The sequence below is a fragment of the Microchirus variegatus genome (assembly GCF_963457635.1).
Source record: "Microchirus variegatus genome assembly, chromosome: 21".
NCBI classification, from domain to species: Eukaryota; Metazoa; Chordata; class Actinopteri; order Pleuronectiformes; family Soleidae; genus Microchirus; species Microchirus variegatus.
Window position 1 is genome coordinate 6,424,279 of NC_139822.1, and position 20,105 is coordinate 6,444,383.

Genomic DNA, 20,105 nt, shown 5'->3' on the forward strand with positions numbered 1-20,105 from the left:
GGTCGTCATGGCAGCAGTCGTCTTCTCGTCCTTTTACATATACAACCATCCAATGTCCAGCATCAGCCTCTTCCTCATGGAGGTCAGTGACTCAGTTTACATTTGTACCACTTTCATTTTGTGTCCCAACGAAAAGAATTCGTCCTCGTGGCCATTTTACCAGCTACAAAAGTTAGTCTTTCATGTTTGCAAGTTCAGCACAACTTCAAGATGTTGGTACTTTTGGACATTTTTCTTTTAAATCCTACTCAGCAGCCTCTTTATTAGGTACAACTGCCTTTACTTTATAGCGTTGGTTAGGAATTTGTTGATTCAATTATTTACCATCAAGGACATTAAAAGTGAAATAGTTTTTCTCCAGTCCCATGATGGGTAAAATACAGTGAGGTCATGCACAAAAAGGAGTCTACAATTAGTTTTAGGCTTCTGCTGCTGTAACGCTTTTTCAATTGTACAGGTTGTGTGTTTAGTGATGCCACATTCAGTCAATTTATTCGGATGCTCTTTCAGTAGATAGCAGGTGAAAGGGTATTCTTAAAACAGTGCGAGTTTTCCTTATAAAGTGACAAATGAGTACATTTTGAGTACAGACTTGTATTCATTTTGTGTGTCTCACTCCCCCAGCGACGACCAACACGCTGGCCGATCATGAAGTTCAGGCGTGGTTCTGGGCGGCCTTCATACGCAGAAGTGGAAGCTCCCACTCAGGACAAAGATGGCAACGTGGTTATCGACCACAAACAGTCTTTTGTTATGTCCGACAGAAGAGAGAGCGAACAGAAAGAAGGATTCATAGTCCCTGATCAGAAGGAATGCTTCCTGATCTCTGACAACTCCTGACCAAAACTACATATCCCAGAAGGCTTCAGTGGACAGAGCTGGTTCTCTAATGTAAGTTAGAAATTCTTCCTTAAACGGTGATATTTTTGTAGATGTAGCCGTTTAAGGACAGATTTAACGGCAGAATTCATGAGCAGTTTGGCCTCATGTTTGCTTGTTGAGCCGTAGAATACTTTTAATACAGTTTAGGGAAAAAACTTGTTTACTTCACTCATATTTGGGTGTAAAATCCTCACCATTACACCCACCTTCACCTGAGTGGCAACTCTTCAAATGATTTTATTTTTCGTACTTAAACACTCACTGTTTGCTTTGCTGTACACATTTTGTAAAATATTATATACACAAGGGATAATACAGGTTGATAGTATTGAGTGTAGACATGCAACATTTTTCCCAATTGTATCCATGTTATATATTATATAATTTCCATGTACATGGATTTTGCCTGGTTTTCATCGTTTGAGTCACTACACATTATTTATGTAAGCTTTTTCATCAATGTCAAATCTTCAATTAATGGCATTAAAATGTCTTAAAAAAATCACTTACATCCTTTTACAGATACTGTGTAATAATTTTTGAAAAGTCTTAAATGCTGCTGTGTCTGTTCAATCAATGTTTTATACAATGTGAAAATAAACTTATTTCTGAAAAGATGGCACCAAAATCGGTGAGTGTTCTTGCACAGCTAAAGAATATTATTATAATATATTATTATTAGTGTCTTAATTAACTAAAGTGAGACATGCTGTTTTGGCATTACTGCACCTGCAACAGTCCTGTTCAGTGATTTGGGATTCTTTGTCTTCTGAAACGGAATCACACAGTTAATTGAAAACGAATAAACTATAACGTGGACGTTGTGATTATTTTGCCATGTAATGTGACTTGTGACTTTTACCTTTTGCTGGTGGTGCAGGTAATCATCTCCTAAATTGTCTTGTTGAGTCCAGGGTGACAGGCTGTAAAAACATTTTAATTTATACATTAAAATGTTGGATATCGTCTGGTAGGCCGTCTTAACATGCAGGAGCTTTACCATAACTGGAGTGGTTCTGGTCCCCACGATGAGGCCTGCACTTCTCAATGCAGCAATTCTTGCAGAGATGTCACAAATCTACAACATGAATGACAAGATGAACATGCAACGTAATCAGACTGGACTTTAATTAGGCCAGTCAGTCATATTGTCAAAATAATAAACTGGAGCAGAAATCACTCCCGATTTATATTAATGTATAAATGATATAATTTTTTTTGGGATAATTTGTAAGTAGTAGGCCACAACATAGGTAAAAAGTATAGTGTGTGGGCTGTAGAGGTACTGCAGGAGGGTAAGAAAGCTCATTAATAGTAATATAAATAAAAAGTTTTGCAGTTACATTTCATTTGGAAAAATTGCTTAGCAAATAGCTATTGGGGAGTGATTATTACAGATCATTTAAAAAACCTTGATATGGAAAGGAAACGTCCATCCATCCATCCATTATCTACTGCTTTATCCTCCACCAGAGGGTTAGGGGGGTGCTGTGCCTATCTCAGCAGACATTGTGCTTTAAGGTTTTAGTTGGGTTCCCCCTTATTTTTCACGACTCACTATTCAACCAAGTCTAAAATGGTCTGTGTTTAATCCTAAAATTCCACTTGCATCTCCAACCATAAATGCATGTCCAGTTTCTACTCACCTGCAGTTCAGAGTGTTGGACTCTGGCAGCTGCTGATGCCACCTGCTCCTCCAGGAAGGACAGTTCCATATCAGGTGTGGAGGTGCAGGTTCTCCTTGCACATTCCTCGAGGTCAGTCAGCTCCGCCTCCAGATGGTACACCGCACCAGCCGCCACATACACCTGCAGCAGACCAACAGAATAGTTTACTTATATTAGCTAAAATACTGCTTCATTTTGGTCACCTTTTGATGACTTTTGATGGAGCCAGACTTGCATTCTCCTCCAGTCTGCAGAATTGGTGGTCCAGCTTCTTGGCGTCTGTGTTTGGTGGCAGTGTGACGGTGGAGAGTCTGTTATCGTCTCCTCCTTCAACTCCCTGCAGCAGCTCCTCGGTGGCGTTCAGCACCTTCAGCACCTCAGTGGTGATGCTGCACAGGGACACTGCTGAATACCTCTACAATACACACACACACACAAATGTGCATTTTCTTGATATTGACTGTTTATAGGCAGATATTTAAACAAAAAAGAAATTCTAATGTCTCAAAATGTTTCCTTTTTCTTTCCCAGCAGACTCTGGCTTCACATAACTGCAGTGTCTCTGAAGCTCCTTGTCACTTCCTGTCTCTTTTGATGCATTTGTACTTTGTGTATCAATGACCTGATCTTTAAAACCACTTGTTCTACTTATTTTAACTCTTCCATCTGCATCTTCTAGCTCTACATTTGTTCTGCAAGATTCTGCAGCTGTATTCTGGAGTGTTTCTACCTGCATGTCCTCTAAAGTAATCGTTAGCATGCTGCTGATTATTCTGTCAAATTCTGCATCTTCCTCATCACTGTTTGCTGTTGATTCCCATTTATCTTGATCAGCACTGCCTTCCTTAAACTTATCCTCCTTATTTTCTTCCAACCATTCAGCCTCTACCCAATTTCCTTGTTCTGTTCTTGTCTCGTTTAAGCTGATTATTTCCGTGTTCTCTCCAGACATTGATTTCAACTTCATCTCTTGCCTTTTCTGTGTATCTCTTGCATTTCCAGCCTTATCTCCACATATACACGCTTCTGTTATATCACCCTCACTCACATTGGCTGACGTCTCCATAAAGCAATGTCTCTTCTGAGGATCTTCTGATGTTTCCACTTGTTGGACATCATCGGTCTTAATGTGGTTGTCCACAACATTCTCCGATGTTGCTTTTTCATCAGCATTTTCACTCTTTGATTCTTGCGTCTCATCCTTGAGATCAAACATCTTCACGTCCAAATCTGCAAATGACTCTCTCTGCTTCTTTGCTGTGTCCCATACGTTTTCCATATCACAGCTGCTCTCGTTCCCGCCTTCATTGACCTTCAGATTGCTCTCTCCTTCAAACTTTTCAGCTTCATCCAGCTCATCCTCAGTGGAAGAAAACTGAGTGCTGCTGACAAGACTGGTCAAATCACGTAGGTGAGCTGCCTGAACAGCTTTTTGTGGATGTAACTTCCACAGTATCTCCCCGTCTCTGCCTACTCTGTCCAACTCATCCTCTGTGGATGAACACTGAGTGGCATTGACTTGGTTTGCTAATTTGCACACTTTCACAGCCAGCTCCTCATTGTTCCCATCCCCTGCCTCCTCTTCCGTTTTCTTCTCTTCAACGCCAACTCTGTCCAGCTCGTCTTCTGTGGATGAGAACTGAAAAGCTTTCACCTCTTTTTCCAGCTGACAGAGTTTAAAAGTGAGTTCCTCTCGCTCATCATTGTCTTCATCCATATCTTCATCCAGTTCTCCTTCACTCCGTTTGACTTTGTCTAACTCATCATCAGTAGAGGAAAGATAAGTGAGCCTGGAGTGTTCGACGATCTTGTATAATCTGCACTCCATCTCTTCGTCTATTTCTAAATCTTCCTCCTCTTGCTCGTCTTCCATTCTTCCATTATCCAATTCGATCTCCATCTTCCAAAAACTCTTATCTTCACCAGCTGTCTCCTCAATTCCTTGACTCTGTCCATCACCACTGGAACCCGTCTCTTTGTCTAGTTCTTCTTTACCATTGGAGTCACATGCTCGGCCTGAAAGCTCTTGTAATTTGACCATGAGCTCCTTGTCCGTCTGATTCACTGCATGTCCAGTCAGGTCACTCTCAAGGCCAAACTGTTCGGGGGTGGAGGCCTCACACGTCAAAGTATCAGATGTCACGGCATCAGGAGAAGGTTGGGACCAATTGTTTAATTCCTATAAATACAAGAAATCCCATTGTCAAAAATAGGTTTGTGTGTTGATTGAAGCACAATCGCATGTATGCAAGTACCAGTTTATTAGGTACACCCAGCTAACACTATACATGCTAAACTTGTAATTCTCCTGCCTTCACGTGAAACTTTTTTACAAAGCTGTTTCTAATAATTCATCTGTCCAATTAATATCAAAGAAGACAAGAGGCATGCAGCTTGAAAGTTACCTCATAATGCATTTAGGGCAGTAGCTAATGATTAAGTGATGAAATAAACTTCATACACCAAAAAATAAATTACAAGTTTTGAGAAAAGTGGCATCTAATCCTAATGTAATACTAAATGAATACTAAATACTAAATGAGTCACTCAGTGGAGTGAGTCCAACTTGAAGGTTGTGGGTTAGATTCCCAGTTCTGGCTGTGAAAATCAGGGGTCTCAAACTCCCCAATCGATTACATGCGCTCCCCCCACTTAATATCATGTTATAATGAAAACATGGCCCACGACCCTCACTGTCTTTTAAATACAGTGTGTAGCTGAGGCTCAGCTGCCACCAAGGTGATAGACTATAATATATTATATGTTTGCTAGCAATGTTATTTATAACAGTAATAATGAGACATTTGGTCATAATTATCCCATTATTAAATGTATCACATACAACATTCAATCACATACATAAATACACTTGTTAGTTATTTGATATGATGATAGAGAATAGAAAACATAAATGTGGCTGTATGAAATTGTGAGTGAATGGCAACACTGTAGTGTAGAGCAGATAATAGACATTACTTCTGAAAACTTTTTGTGGGTGATTCTTTGTGTTTTTAGTCAAACGTTGACATGTCTCACAGCAGTCTCACTGTGCAGCTGTCGCTTCCATCTGTCTCAACATAAAATGATTGTGTGCTACAAGAAGAGAAGACTGAGAAACAGCAGTTACACAGTACACTTTTAACATGAATGATTTCTTACCATCAAAGAGGAAGTAGCTACTTTCACCGTTTTACTCCTCCTTTTCTTCCGTGATCTCCTGACTTTTCCCACCTCAGCAGCAACACTGCTTGCCTCCTCCTCCTCCTCCTCTGACGCTACCTCTGCATTAAAGTTCATATCAATGATACTTGTCCCTCTTGACGCTGAAGTTCGCCTAACTTCCACAGGCACGTTCCTCTTAAAGAAAGCGTGCAGAGGTTTGCACTTCCCATCAGCGTCTGAAGGCGGATCATCTCTGCTCCCTCTGCGGTCTGTTCGTGGAGACGGGATCCTGTCCCGAGCGTCATGTGGGTTGAAGTTAGAATCTGTCATATTCTTCTGGATCTCTCGGAGCGCCGAACCCCAGGAGCTGTCGGGCTCAGGATTGGTTTTATTTTCCGATCCTAAGCCTTCATAAGTGGACACTACACCAGACTCCCTCTCCAAGACACTGTAGACCAGGCTCTTCCTTTTGGTCAGCAGGCAGGGAAGAGACAACTGGATGCTCTGCAGGGCAATCAAGTTCCTGTCTGGGCTCTGCAGCACTGACAACACACCTCCATGTGTAAGCACACAGTCACACAGGTACCATGCAGACAAAAAGAGACACAAATCAATCACGCAACAAACACAAAACACTGAAGGCACATATTAGCTGACAGAACTTCAACAAAAAAAAAGAACTAAAGTGTTTTTTGGGAGGGAACCCAAAGGGGAACCCACTGACGTTTGGAGCAGATCTCATTCAGAGGACCAATAAAGGATTTAAAAAAAAACCATATATTTAGTACATTTCTAAATAAATAATATATATATATTTAAAAAAAAGTTTAAGTCCTACTATCTCTCTGAACTCCTTCTACGTTTAATTACTATCAGTAAATATATACTCAACAAAAATATAAACGCGCAAACTTGAAATGGTGAACAAAAATAGAATGTCATTTGCTCAGATTCTTGATGCATTTGTTTATGGAATGATTTGTTTTGTTCAAACCCAGTCGTCCAGTGTCACTCTGCGCACACCAAAATGTGGACTTTTGTCACTTGTCAATATGCCACAGGTCACAAATCATGAGGGGAGCGTGCCATTGGCTCATGATGAGCGCTGGGTTGAGCGTTACCAGCTGTGGCAACACAACTGAATGTGCATCATTCCACGATCATTCCAGGCCACCATCGACAACCTGGTGATGTCCATGCGTTATTGAAGTTTGTGAACTTGGATCATCGACCCACATTGTGTTCTTCCTGCCATTACTCCAGGACTTTTGTTTTGAAATGTATCCTAATGCTTGCAAATTAAAGCCACTTTATTGACGTCACATAATAACTACAAGTTTTTCTTTGTGCGTTTATATTTTTGTTGAGTGTACTATATATATATATATATATATTGATATACATACTATATACAGTATATATATATATATATATATAAGAAAGCTTTCCCTGACAATGTTATTTCACATTTGTTATAGTCCATCATATTATCATCTATCATGTTACCAATGGCTGAAATAACTCTTATAACAAATATCATTACACTGCAACTTTGAAAAATAGAAAGAAAAGAGCTTTTATAGTAATCATTACTGCAGTAGGTCTGCAACTGATTATTTGTTTTGGATGATGATCAAATGTTTTTCTTTGTCCACAAAGCAAAATTTATCAGTTTTTCATAATTTCCTTTGTCATATTAGAAACAAGCAAATGTTTATATTTAAATATTGCAAAAAAAATAAAAAAAATTAATTAATCAATTATCAAAAAAAGTAATTGATTAATAAGTTGTTGTCGCCCTAATCAATAAAAGACATTGTAAAAAATGATGGAAACCAATGTATATAGGCTAAAAAATGTGTGATAGTCACCACTTTTGATTTCCGGTAGAAAGCTTTACAGAAAATATATTTCAGAAAGTCTGAAGTACGTCAATAATATTGTGGTTGATATTAAAGAAAATATTCTTACAAATTATCCACCCATATGTATTTATCATTGAAAATGTTGGCTTCTCAGTTTTACTTTTGAAATAAAAATCGTTCAATGTTGAATTGTGGTAGATTTAAACAATGAGCAAAAATACCTTCACCAGAGTTGTCCAGTCTGTCTGAACTCTTCCAAGCTGTGATAGTGGACCCGCTGCCGTCCTTCAACACCTGCAGAGAGTCTTGTATCAGTGCTGGAGTCTCATTGTCCAGGAGTGAAAAGGCAGAGTGCGACCTCTGAAGATGGAAGGAGATGAGACAAATTAAAAGCTGAAAACAAAACTGAGTCTCACTCACCTGCTCTTGTGTTACAACAGTTACACCAGCAGAGGTCAGTTGGGACACAAACACAAATGACTGTGGTGTGTGTTTTACCCAGAGGCCTGGCTGGTGTTTCAGAGAGCTGCAGGCTTCATCACACGTGGCTGGATGATGATAATGATGATTGGGATCAGTGTTTTGTTCGCGAGGCCAGTCCTGGTTGTTCTTTTCCTTCATTTCAGCCAGAGTCTTCCTGCTCCTAATGATCTTTTGTATGCAGACACAGGATTAGTGGTGCATTTATTTCTGATTGCAAATTGAAATAAAAAAAAAAGAAGATATTTTTCAATTAAAATAATGAAATCTGTTTCCAGGAGACACATAAACAGTCTGTGTGTTGACTCAAATTAGATTTTTATAGCCATTACAAGAAGTTACATGAAAGGAACATGTTTATATAGTGGTAGGTGTTAACAATCACTGGTGATCCCAGTCAACCAATTGCTATTGGCAGCCTACATGTGACCAAGTGTGGAACCAAGAACCTTCAGACATTTTTACATTTTTGTTCTTTGTATTAAAATAAAACCCATATGTGAGTGTTTACAGCTCAGATATCATATCATATCATCAAGGTTCACATTGGTTTCTTACTTTTTGCAGAATAGTTTGGGCGAGTTCCTCAATGAGCTCTTCTCTGTGCTCCTGCAGATAGTGAGCCTCATTCTGCTTCTCCTGGTCAACAAACAAACAAAACAATTCAGCACCACTCCGCACACACTCACACTTTATAAGCCGATTACTTGCCGAAGTATCAATTCTGAATAGACATATTTGCAGTGTTCAGTTTAAAGGTTTATTATCCCAAAATGTGACAAAAAAGTCATATGAAGCCTCTAAAAAGTGTGTATAAACATGCATTTGACCAAGAAATGGCCATTTACAGAAGATTGAAAGGGCAAACATGAATAACCTGACTGTCAGTGTCAAACTCTGCTTTGGAAATGGCCTCGTCTATGGCCTCCTCCGCCACACGCAAAGCCACAGTGAGCGTCTCAGTCATGCTGTGCTCTGAAAACAAGGAAGTACATCAGTCACTTATCATTGCTTCAATAATGATTGAAGCTGATGAAGTCAAAGCAATTACAACAAACAGGAGAGAGCGTCTGGCCCCGCATTACATGTCTGGTAAAGGCTAATCTGTGCAGACAGAAACATGATTTTCCTTTATAAATCATTGGTCGTTTTTAATAAGAAACATCAGTTAAATATATCATATTGGAGAAAAACTCAGTGATATTTGAGAAGTGAAATAAAGTTTATATGATTTACAGAAATTGTGCAAGAATTATTTAAACAAAATTAGGCATGTGGTAATGACGCAGATACACACCAAAAAACAGCGTTAATTGGAACTTCTACAAGGCTTCTATAGTAACTTGACAGCAGCTGAGACTTTGTGATATAGATGTGTGTGTGTGTGTGTGTGTGTGTGTGTGTGTGTGTGTGTGTGTGTGTGTGTGTGTGTGTGTGTGTGTGTGTGTGTGTGTGTGTGTATAACTGCTTTGAATCAGCAGCTGCTACAGTCTGCAGCTTTTCTCTCCCTCTTGCACCGTTCTTCCTTATCGTCACTGCGGGCCGCACTTACATTAAACTTTGACATCAAGTGGGGGGCCAGAAAATATAGTCCCGCAGGCCGCGTGTCTGAGACTACTGCTCTACATGAATGCCTTAGTAGATTTTGAGCAGTGTTTAGGGTCGTTGTCTTGTTCAACGAATCCAGCCCCGGCACAACTTCAACTTTGTCACTGATTCCTGGACATTGTTCTCCAGAATCTGCTGATATTGAGTGGAATCCATGCGACCTTCAACTTTAACAAGATTCACAGTCCCTGCACTGGCCACACAGACCCACAGCATGATGGAACCACCACCACATTTTACTGTAGGTAGCAAATGGTTTTCTTGGAATGCTTTGTTCTTTTTCCACCATGCATAACGCCCCTTATTTCTGCCCAAATAACTCTATTTAACTCTAGTTTCATCAGTCCACAGCACCTTATTCCAAATGTGCTTTAGCATACCTCAAGCGACTCCGTTTGTGGCAGGTGCAGAGAAAAGGCTTTTTCTGCATTACTCTTCCATACAGCATCTCCTTGTGTAAAGTGTGCTGAATAGTTGAACGATGCACAGTGACACCATCTGCAGCAAGATGATGTTGTAGGTCTTTGGAGCTGGTCTGTGGGTTGACTGTGACTGTTCTCACATCCTTCACCTCTGCTTATCTGAGATTTTTCTTGGTCTGCCACTTCAGACCTTAACTAGAACTGTGTCTGTGGTCTTCACATTCCTCACAATGTTCCTCACAGTTCAAACAGATCTTAAATCTCTGAGATAGCTTTCTGTATCCTTCCCCTAAACCACGATGTTGAACAATCATTGTTTTCAGGTCATTTGAGAGGCTCCCATGTTGCCACTCTTCAGAGAAGATGCAAAGAGGAGAAACATTTACAATTGACCTCCTTAAATACCCTTTCTCATGATTGGCTTCACCTGTGTATGGAGGTCAAGGGTCACTGAGGTTACCAAACTAATATTGAGTTCCAATAATTAGTGCTCAAGGTATTGAAATCAATAAAATGACAAGGGTGCCTAAATGTATGCACATGACTAATTTTCTTTAAATAATTCTTGCAGACTTTCTGTAAATCACATAAACTTGATTTCACTTCTCAAATATCAGCTTTTCATGCGCTGGAGTTTAGAATATGTGAATATTTGATGAATAATCCCATCGAATATTCAAATACCATGTTTGCTTGAAATGCCCATCCCTAGTAGCTTCATTAGCTGATTATTAGAAACTGGAAAGGTTCTCAAGGCTTCCCCAACATTTTTACATCGCTATTACCTCAAGTAACACCTCTTGCAAAAATAGTTTGATATTTATGAAAACGTTACTTGCAATTAGAAAGCAAGGGAAGTGTCACACATGTCCAAGGTTCAACTTAAACTGAAGTTTAAAGGGGAAAAACTAAGACACGTCTGCACCTTCACTTTGTCTGTAGAAGGTTGAGTCGCTCCCACAGATGCTGCCCTCATTGCAAACACTCTCCTCGTAGCCACTGCCTTCTGCACATCAAAAGCACAGACATGAGACATTAAACATTAACACAAAGTACATTTGTAATTGTTATTAAAAAAAAAAAAGGTAAAGGAAACATAAATGAACAAACCAACCAAACATCAGTCACTGACAGCCTTTTGTCAGTGTTTCTGATGCAATGAAATACTTTTTCATTAAAAGTGTGACTGCTTGCATCAATTTAGCGCATCAACTATTTATTGCAGTATAAGAGTATGTTCTATATTAAAGCTCACATAGAGTGGTTCTGTTGCACATGTTAGTTATGGAGGTCTACTTACATACATTAACTTGTTTTTATGGTCAAAAACCTCCTAGTTGCTGTAAACGAGCCGATAAGATCCTCTTTTCTGACGGTGTTTCCCAGCCGCGAGATTTCAGACTCAACTCTCACCCCCCAGAAGACAGAGTGTGTTGTGATTGGCCAGTACCATTCAGCACATCTGCTCTCAGAAGTACAGCTCCCTCCTCTGGAACGGTGGATGCACTGCTACTCATTATCAAAACATTGGTTTAACTAGTGCCCGGAGCAGGACGATCGGCTGTTCAGGAGAAGCAATGTTTACGTAAGCGGACTGGGTTTTTTCAGAGATCTCGCTGAGCCCGAGATTACAATAAAACAGCAGTGTTCTCAGCAGTGGCTGAACTGTTTGTTTAGAACCTTCAGGGCTTCATAAACAAGGTAATGACGCAGATACACCCTAAAAAACAGCGTTAATTGGAACTTCCGGTCTCGGTCCGCTTTAACAATAACGATCAGACAAAATAGCACCCTGCCAAAACAGCCCTGTTCAGAACACTCAGTTTTGAGTGCCTGTCTCTTTAAATGCAAATGAGACACAGGAAACTAAGTCAGTTTGTTTGTCCTTACAGGCTCCGATAGAAACATGGCGTCTCGCTGCTAACAGTGGCTATGCAACAGCGGCCCGCGACCATGTTATTTTACATGACTTTTTGAAACACTACGAAAATGAAACATAAACTATTACACAGCGACTAGACAATGCAGGAGCACATAATATTAATAAAAAAGTAGATTTTGGGTCATATAAACCCATAAATACTACACAGTGTCCCTTTAAGTAATCCGATTGCATGATTCAGTGAAAGATTAGGTGTGCAGAAAAGATCTGAACTAGTCATAGACTCTATTCCCTCTTTCAAATGTCATAATTAGAGAAACACTTTCACATAAAACTATTAAAGTAATATTATTTCTTGGAGATTGATTATTCTTTTCTTTGCAACTTCAACATTCATTTTTAATTGAACACTCAAAAAATGATCAAAGGTAAAGACAATAGTAGCTTACCAATGAGGTCAGAGAGCGCTCTGTGCTCTGCCAGGTGCTTCCTGTACAGAGTCTTCAAGACTTTGGCACTGCCAAATCGCTTGAATCGCTGTTTCACATTCGTGTAGAACCACTCCAGAGACTGAGTCTCCAACAGCCTGAGGACAGACAGACAGAACCAGACATTTAAAAGCAGAAGCCAAACAAACTCAGGACAAGAGCAGCTCTGTGTAACCCTGGCCCCCATCATTTGTCTACAGAGTGTGCCTCATTACATCTTTGTTGAACCAAACCTAACCTAACTGGGGAAGAGGACCAAGAACTCAACTATTCAGTCGTCCCCACGTTCGACTCTAGGTATCAGCAGAGGAAGTCGTCAGACATCTCGACCTGACATCTCTCGCCTCTCCCCCTTTTCTCCAAAACCTTAGATATATCATAACTCTGGGATTCAGAGGCAGAAAGACAGAGGATGCACAACTGTTCACATCTCCTTGTTCATGTTTCCAATAAAGCTTTTCAACTTAACTCATCACTGACTCCAGAAACTCCGTCCTTGGCCGTCTTTTGTCAACACTTTTGCTCTTAAACTACAAGTAAACATGATTTTGTAATAAATACACATCTGACATCTGAGGATTCACATGACTGAGGATCATGTAACATACACTACCGGTGAAAAGTTTGGGGTCACCTATACAATTTGTTTGTGTTTTCCATTAAAACTCAGACTTTTATTCTTCAAAAGAGTTGCAAAATGAATAGAAAATATTGTCAAGACATTGACAAAATTAGAAATAATGATTTTTATTCCAGGGTGTGAGAGTGTGAGTGAATGGTTGTTTGTCTCTATATGTGGCCCTGCGATGGACTGGTGAACTGTCCAGGGTGTGACCCCGCCTATCGCCCAATGTCAGCTGAGATAGGCACAGCACCCCCTGCGACCCTCTGGTGGAGGATTGTAACAGTCAGACTGTTTCTCTCTCAATTTGACTGTTACTATTTGTTCAAAATAAAAAGGCTACACCAAAATATTTGAATTGTATTGTAATCCTTGTAATCTCCCATAGACACCCCAATCACATACCCAAAATAATCAAAGTATAAACACAAAATGTTTACCAATAAACGTTGTATTTGCTTGTTAAATTATATCAACAGTTTCATCAAACCTATGCAAAACCAACACTGCTTTCTTACACCATATGATTTTTTTTCCATCCCCCCAAGTCTCACAAAAATCCAGCAGGAAAAAAAACTGGAAATGATGATGTTCTCAAATGTCTTGTTTTGCCCACAAACCAAAAATATTCACTTCTAATGAATTCTTTATTATATGGAGCAAAGTAACCAGAAAATATTCACATTTAAAAAGCTGAAAAAGCTGACAAAAATAATTATATAAATAGTATAATTCTTTAAAAAAAAAAACTCAAACTGGTCATCAAAATAGTTGCAGATTAATTTAGTAATCCATTAGTCGAGTAATTGTTTCAGCCCGAATGAAATTTATACTGCATCAATTCTTGTAACTATGTTTTTCTTCTTATCGGCCAAATCTATTTCTCAAACAGCAGAGTAAGACCTTAACAATCTTTGACATCACTGTCAGACTCTCATCCTTAACTGTCTCTATTGTATGTGACGCACACACCAAATCACTCCACCACCACTACTACTATAGTGCTGACCTTACCGGCTCTTCTGGCAGGAGGAGCAGAGCCAGGCTTTGTCCTGCTTGTTGTAGACCCTGCAGGCCTTGCACACATTGTAGTGGCAGACCTGACACTGGCGTTTGGGGTTGAACAGGAAGGTGAAGGGCAGGCAACAGAGGATGCAGCAGTGCTGGTTGAAGCAACTCTGCCTTGACAGCAGGAGGCAGCGACTGCCCTCCTCATCCAACTCCTGCTTCAGTTCACTGTGGGGAGAAGAGGGAGGGAGGGAGGGAGGGAGGGAGGGAGAGAGAGAAGAGGAAAAGAGAGATGGTTATAGGAAGAAAATTATAAAACCAGGAGAGAGAGAGAGAGTGTCCTCATAGAGACCAAAACCTGGTTAAGTTCAGGACTAAGCTTTGAATCGAAGTAAGGGTTTTACTGTTTCTGGTTAGTCAATGCAGCGTCTCATGAAGAATATCTGCACAGACCTGTGTGTGTGTGTGTGTGTGTGTGTGTGTGTGTGTGTGTGTGTGTGTGTGTGTGTGTGTGTGTGTGTGTGTGTGTGTGTGTGTGTGTGTATGTGTATGTGTGTGTGCGTGTGCGTGTGTGTGTGTCTGTGTGCGCAAAATACGATGTTATAATACAGATGTATAATTACAGACTACAATGACTGATTTTCTGTTAAAACAAATACAGAAGCTGGTTTTTTAAATGATCAATGTATTACTGCCTTCCACCATTTCCTAAAGCCCATGTTGATGCCTTTAAATGTATGAGTTTGTTTAAAAACTGGTCCAAAATCCGCAGATTTTTTTTTTTTTTTTTAATCCTACACTCCTCAAACATCAGACCAGACAATTCAAACAGCTGTAACCTCCAGGCCATATTTTATGTAACTCCCAAGCAATAACAATTTAACAGTGTCCCTTATATGCCTGTCTGACAGAGAGATGCCTGCCCTCTCATCCATTACTCTGGCTCAATGGACGTTATAAATAACACAGAAACAGAACAAACACTTCAACTCTCAGATACACAAGTGCGAAGTAACCTGCACACAATATCATCTGTGTGCAAATACTAAGGTGTAAAAACAACAATGACATTCCTTTCATTTAAAATAGACATGTTTACACATACATCACATTATGACACATCCACACTGTACATAGTGCTGTGGAGCAGCTTTGACCTTGTCTGAAGGAGCTTTCTAAACAGTACCTACAAGAGCACTAGCTAGCGTTTTTACACTGATGCTGCCCATGCTTTGTGCAAAACAATTTGAAAAAATAAAGTATATATATAAACATTTTTACTACCAACTGCTACTGTTAAAGGTGCATTATGTAATAAATCTAAAGCAACTGGCCATAAAATCCTCCTAATATGTCACAGAGAACCAGGAATAATGTTCATATAACAAACTGAACTCACCAACAAAACTAGTAAAAAAAAACATTTGCATTAAAAAAAAATATCTTCCACACCGGAAAGTTTGTTTATGTTCTGGTATGAGGCGCCTCCTACCGCCGTCTACCAATCATTGAAGTCAGTAGAGCCTGAGCTGCCAAGCAACCCAGGGTTGGCAGTTACGTCTGAGCTACAATGGCGGAGGAAACGAAACCTAAGACATCTCGGTATGAATCGCAGAAATCTCAAGGTATTGAGATTGTCAGGTATTGCTGACAATAAACAGCAATAAATAAACTATTTACACAAACAACACCGTCTCTCCGTCCTTCCCAAACGAACTGTGTTTGGACCCAGCCTACTGCAAGCGACCAGAACCAGGTTACAAACGTGCTTATGTCACTGACTGATTACCTGATGATCACCGGCTGAGCCTCTCCTCCAGCAGCCGCTGCCTTCACTGCCACAACGGATTTCCAAAACTGAGGCAACAGTTTAGAAATCTGAGGGAACTGAGGGAGACTTTGTCAAATTTGAGTCCTCTTTAGGTCTTTGCATGTATATAGCCATAAACTATATAACGTTATAAAAGGGGAGGCAAAAATGAAGGACAGTTTTGTCAAATATCATGCATAACGTTATTTCCTAGTCAAAAGCTAACGTTACAATAAATTAATTATAAAAATAAAAAAATAAAAAAATAAAAATATAATACATCTTGATCTTTACTGAGAGAACAGAAGTGTGTGTCTTAGAGCCACTCATTTATGATAAAACACTCGCCATAGTCACTCCTCACTGAGGACACGCTGCTCTGGCAACCTCGACTCTGGAGGGGAGGTGGGGAGTGGGAGGCAGGTACGACTCGCCACAGTGTTTTGATTTTGAGTGTAGTAACCGTTTTTGGCCACATTGTTACATGATGCACCTTTAAGCTCTGAACCTATTTCAGTATTAAACAGTGGGAAAAACAGTTTCAGGGTGTTTTGAAGTTGATGGTTGAAGGTTAGTGTGCATGACATATTCCTCGTTTTTATTTCGTTTTCGGGCACTCATGTAAAAGTCTTAATAGGAAGTACAACTTATTCATCTCATTGACTGTCAGACTATCAGCAAACACATTTATCCTCCACAAAATATTATAAAGATTATAAAATCTAATTAGTGAGTTAATTCTTCAAGTATAATCTCACTTATAGCAGTTTATAATAAGTGCACACCCACAAACACACACACACACACTGAGTAGATGTGATTATATATCACCAGTAGTTAAGCCTGGCTCCACATAAAATCCACATAAAAAGCCTTCACACTGCAACACTCCCACTGTTGGCAAGTTCACAAATCCTGCCAATCCTATCCAGAGAAGTATCATATAAAATGTGAAAACAGCATTTTCAGATAATAACAATCTGCATCCAGACTAGCATAGTTCGGAAAAAGCATCTATATACTGTCAATTATTCATGGCTGCTAAACATTTTGTGAGGCTGCGGAGATATTTTCTCACGGGACGTTAATGCAAAAATTTGATAGACAAGATACATGAAGTCCCACTTGATGGTCTGAAATACTGAGGAAGCATAAAAGTGCACAACCTGCATGAAGCAAGTGGTTTGCTTCATTCAGAAAATGGCACGTGGTCTCGTGTGCCAACTGTCCTCTGCTAAGGTAGGGAAGTGGAGAGTTATTTACCAGCTCCACTTTTAGGAAGTAGTGTAGCTGCAATAAGGTCATCGTAATTCAATGAATAGTGAAGAATCACCTTCAAGTCAGCACACATCTGCTTTATACCATTAACAGTAAACAATAGCTGTTTGTAAAAACCAAATTAAAGGGCATCATCCCATTAGTCATGTTACAAAAACAAACAACTGAATTAACAACACAGTCATAGAGTTAAAATATGACAACATCTCCAAATCCACTGTCCTTCAGAACCAAGGGAGCTCTTGAAACTTTGTCAGAACTGTCGAGGGCCTGACACACTACTGAAAAAACACAAACAGCACTAAGAAAATATTATTTCTCCACAATTGCTGTGCTCTATATTGTAATAGTGGATGTAGTTTTCATTGTTCTAGAAAAGATGCCGTTTTAAAATCAAGTAATTCAGTGACTGTATTTAAAATGTTATGGGCGTATTCATTTCAGAACAGAAATACATTCCTTACAGGAGAGAATCTGAAGGAAATTAGAGGAATTGTGTGTTGACAAAAGTCAACATCATCAATATCAATATCTTTGAACTAAGTCTGATCACTGCACATGTTCAGTGCTTTCAAAATGAAGCATGTCATGAGGAAATGACCTGAGTGTGTTATTCTTAACATCTGAAAACAAATCAGTGTGTGATTCAGTGTCACTCTTCATACACATGTTGTGTTTGGGCTGTAAAGGCTCCATAGAAGTTTTGAGGAAGTTAGTCTGAGTACAACAGGAAAGGGCTGTCACTTCCTGTGCAGTGTTTTGAGGAAAAGTTGCAGAGAGGCACGATAAGGAAATTTCCCCCAGAAAAACGTGATGAATCACTGTGAATGTGCACAGCATCACACAATATATCACAATGCTTCCAGATGTTTTGTCTTGTCTGCATTTATTTATCTCTTGATGCAGTAAACTATAAATCTGAAGTTATTCTAAAAACACCTTTGTGTGACTAACGGAAATTAAAGTAGCAACTGTTTTATTAGCACATTATAACTAGTCTACGCTGTCGGGTCCGACAGCAAGGAGTATATCCGCGAACTTGTCCAATCCTCGACTTTCCAATATACCCAAAGTATACGCACTTGCACCTGCCACTAACTGTTTTAATTAATTATCAATAAATTCAACAAAATAACTGTTAAATATTATGATATAATGCTGACTACACTTTATACATGTTCAAAGTATCCATATAAACAACATATTGAACACAGAATACCTGAACTCATACATTTCTCTCTAGTTTTTAATAAAACTATAATACCTTGTTAAATATTATGAATATTAAAATGCTAACCACACCTGCCATATCTTCAACTTGTCCAAATGTCATGAAAAAGCATACATTATGTTTATTCAATTTCATGAAAAAGCATACAATATGTTCAAACTTTCCATTCAATGCATTAATAAAGAAATGGAGGCTTAACAATTTTTTATATGATAATTAAATGAATAAATGCTAAATAAACCCATGATATCCTCAATGTGTCCAAATGAGCTCAATAATAAAGACAAAATGCCTTAACTATTTTTTCTGTGCTCACTAATAAGTTAATCAGTTAACGTTCATAAAGTAATAATGATTGTACTTGTAGATAGTTGTTACATGAATCATTGTACAACATTTGAAGGCAATATTTCCATCAGTCTGGAAGATAAAGCTGAAAATGTGTTTTTAACATAATAAATTAAATTAATTTGCTAATGAATAATAAAGCTACAAAGATAGGGATAATTCTCAGGTGGTATGTGATGCCCATGCAAAATTTGAAGCCATTACCTGCAATACTTTGGAAGATACAGGCGAAAATATGTTTTTTAGATCATTAATTAATTAATTAACTAATTAATAATAATGGTAGACAGCTCAAAATCAATAGGGATCATCTACAGGGGGTATGTGACCCATAAGAAAAATAAGAAAATTTAATCTCAAACGCCTTTCCAGTTATCACGTTAACGGCTAAAATCTGCGGACGCGAACGACGACGTGGACGCGCGAGACCGATTACATAATATCCGCGCGCATTTCTCACGGATATAATTATGCTACTTTCATATGGTGAAAGGTAACTCATAGTGACATAAATACACATATAACACAGGCTCTGGTCTGGTCTCTATCATATCAGATCATTGCTCTTCAGGTCACAGTCTCTGCATTAGTAATATTTTAATCACATTAAAGCATCAATAATTCAAAGTCAATACTGAATACTGGAACTACCCATTCTGGATAACGACAGAATTACTTACACTCACCAGCCACTTTATTAGGTACGTGTGTTCACAATCAAAAGGAAGCATCTTAATGCTGGACCATGGCCACATGCCTTAAGTGTAAATAACTTGATATTCATCACATGTAGTCGTGAGTTTTCAGCCCTGAGGTTTCCCTTTGGCAGATCAACAGCTGCTGGTTGAGCTACATGCTCGTTCTGGGGCTAAAAACCTGTGTGAAACATCGGTGCCGTGTTCTGAGCTCACCTCAGACGCTTCTCCTCCTTCTTGCGTAACTTCATGTCCCTCTGCACCACCTGCAGCACATGCTCAGCCTCGTCGTCCGAAAGTCCCGACAGATCCAACCTCCGACTCATTGCTGGCTGTCACTCAGGCTCTGTGACCAATCGACCAGCTTGCAGTCGTTATCTAAATTAGACAGAGACAAAACCCAAAGGAACGCACAAGCAATGTTAAACCATTGTCTGAGCCCAACAATGATCTACAGCATGGTAGCATACACATACCAGAAAAGAGGTCAATACTCTCAAAACCCTCTCAAATGTTCACTCACTCTTGCTGCTCTTTCCAACTTCTTCTTGGTTATTTAAAGCAGACCTAGACCGGAAGTTCCAATTAACGCTGTTTTTTTAGTGTGCATCTGCGTCCTTACCTTGTTTATGAAGCCCTGAAGGTTCAAAACAAACA

General features: G+C 39.3%; 1 protein-coding gene across 1 annotated transcript; it reads right to left on the reverse strand.

The window, feature by feature from the left end:
* Window positions 1-1,484: 1,484 nt before the first annotated feature.
* On the reverse strand, window positions 1,485-19,774 carry myripa (myosin VIIA and Rab interacting protein a; the record flags this gene model as incomplete). Its single annotated transcript, XM_083907803.1, has 14 exons — window positions 1,485-1,490; window positions 1,883-1,960; window positions 2,529-2,690; window positions 2,785-2,964; window positions 3,598-4,647; window positions 5,709-6,253; window positions 7,804-7,936; window positions 8,075-8,227; window positions 8,615-8,695; window positions 8,934-9,031; window positions 11,012-11,092; window positions 12,418-12,554; window positions 14,093-14,314; window positions 19,665-19,774. 14 exons carry the CDS (start codon window positions 19,772-19,774, stop codon window positions 1,485-1,487), a joined length of 3,036 nt encoding a protein of 1,011 aa, XP_083763929.1.
* Window positions 19,775-20,105: the final 331 nt, after the last annotated feature.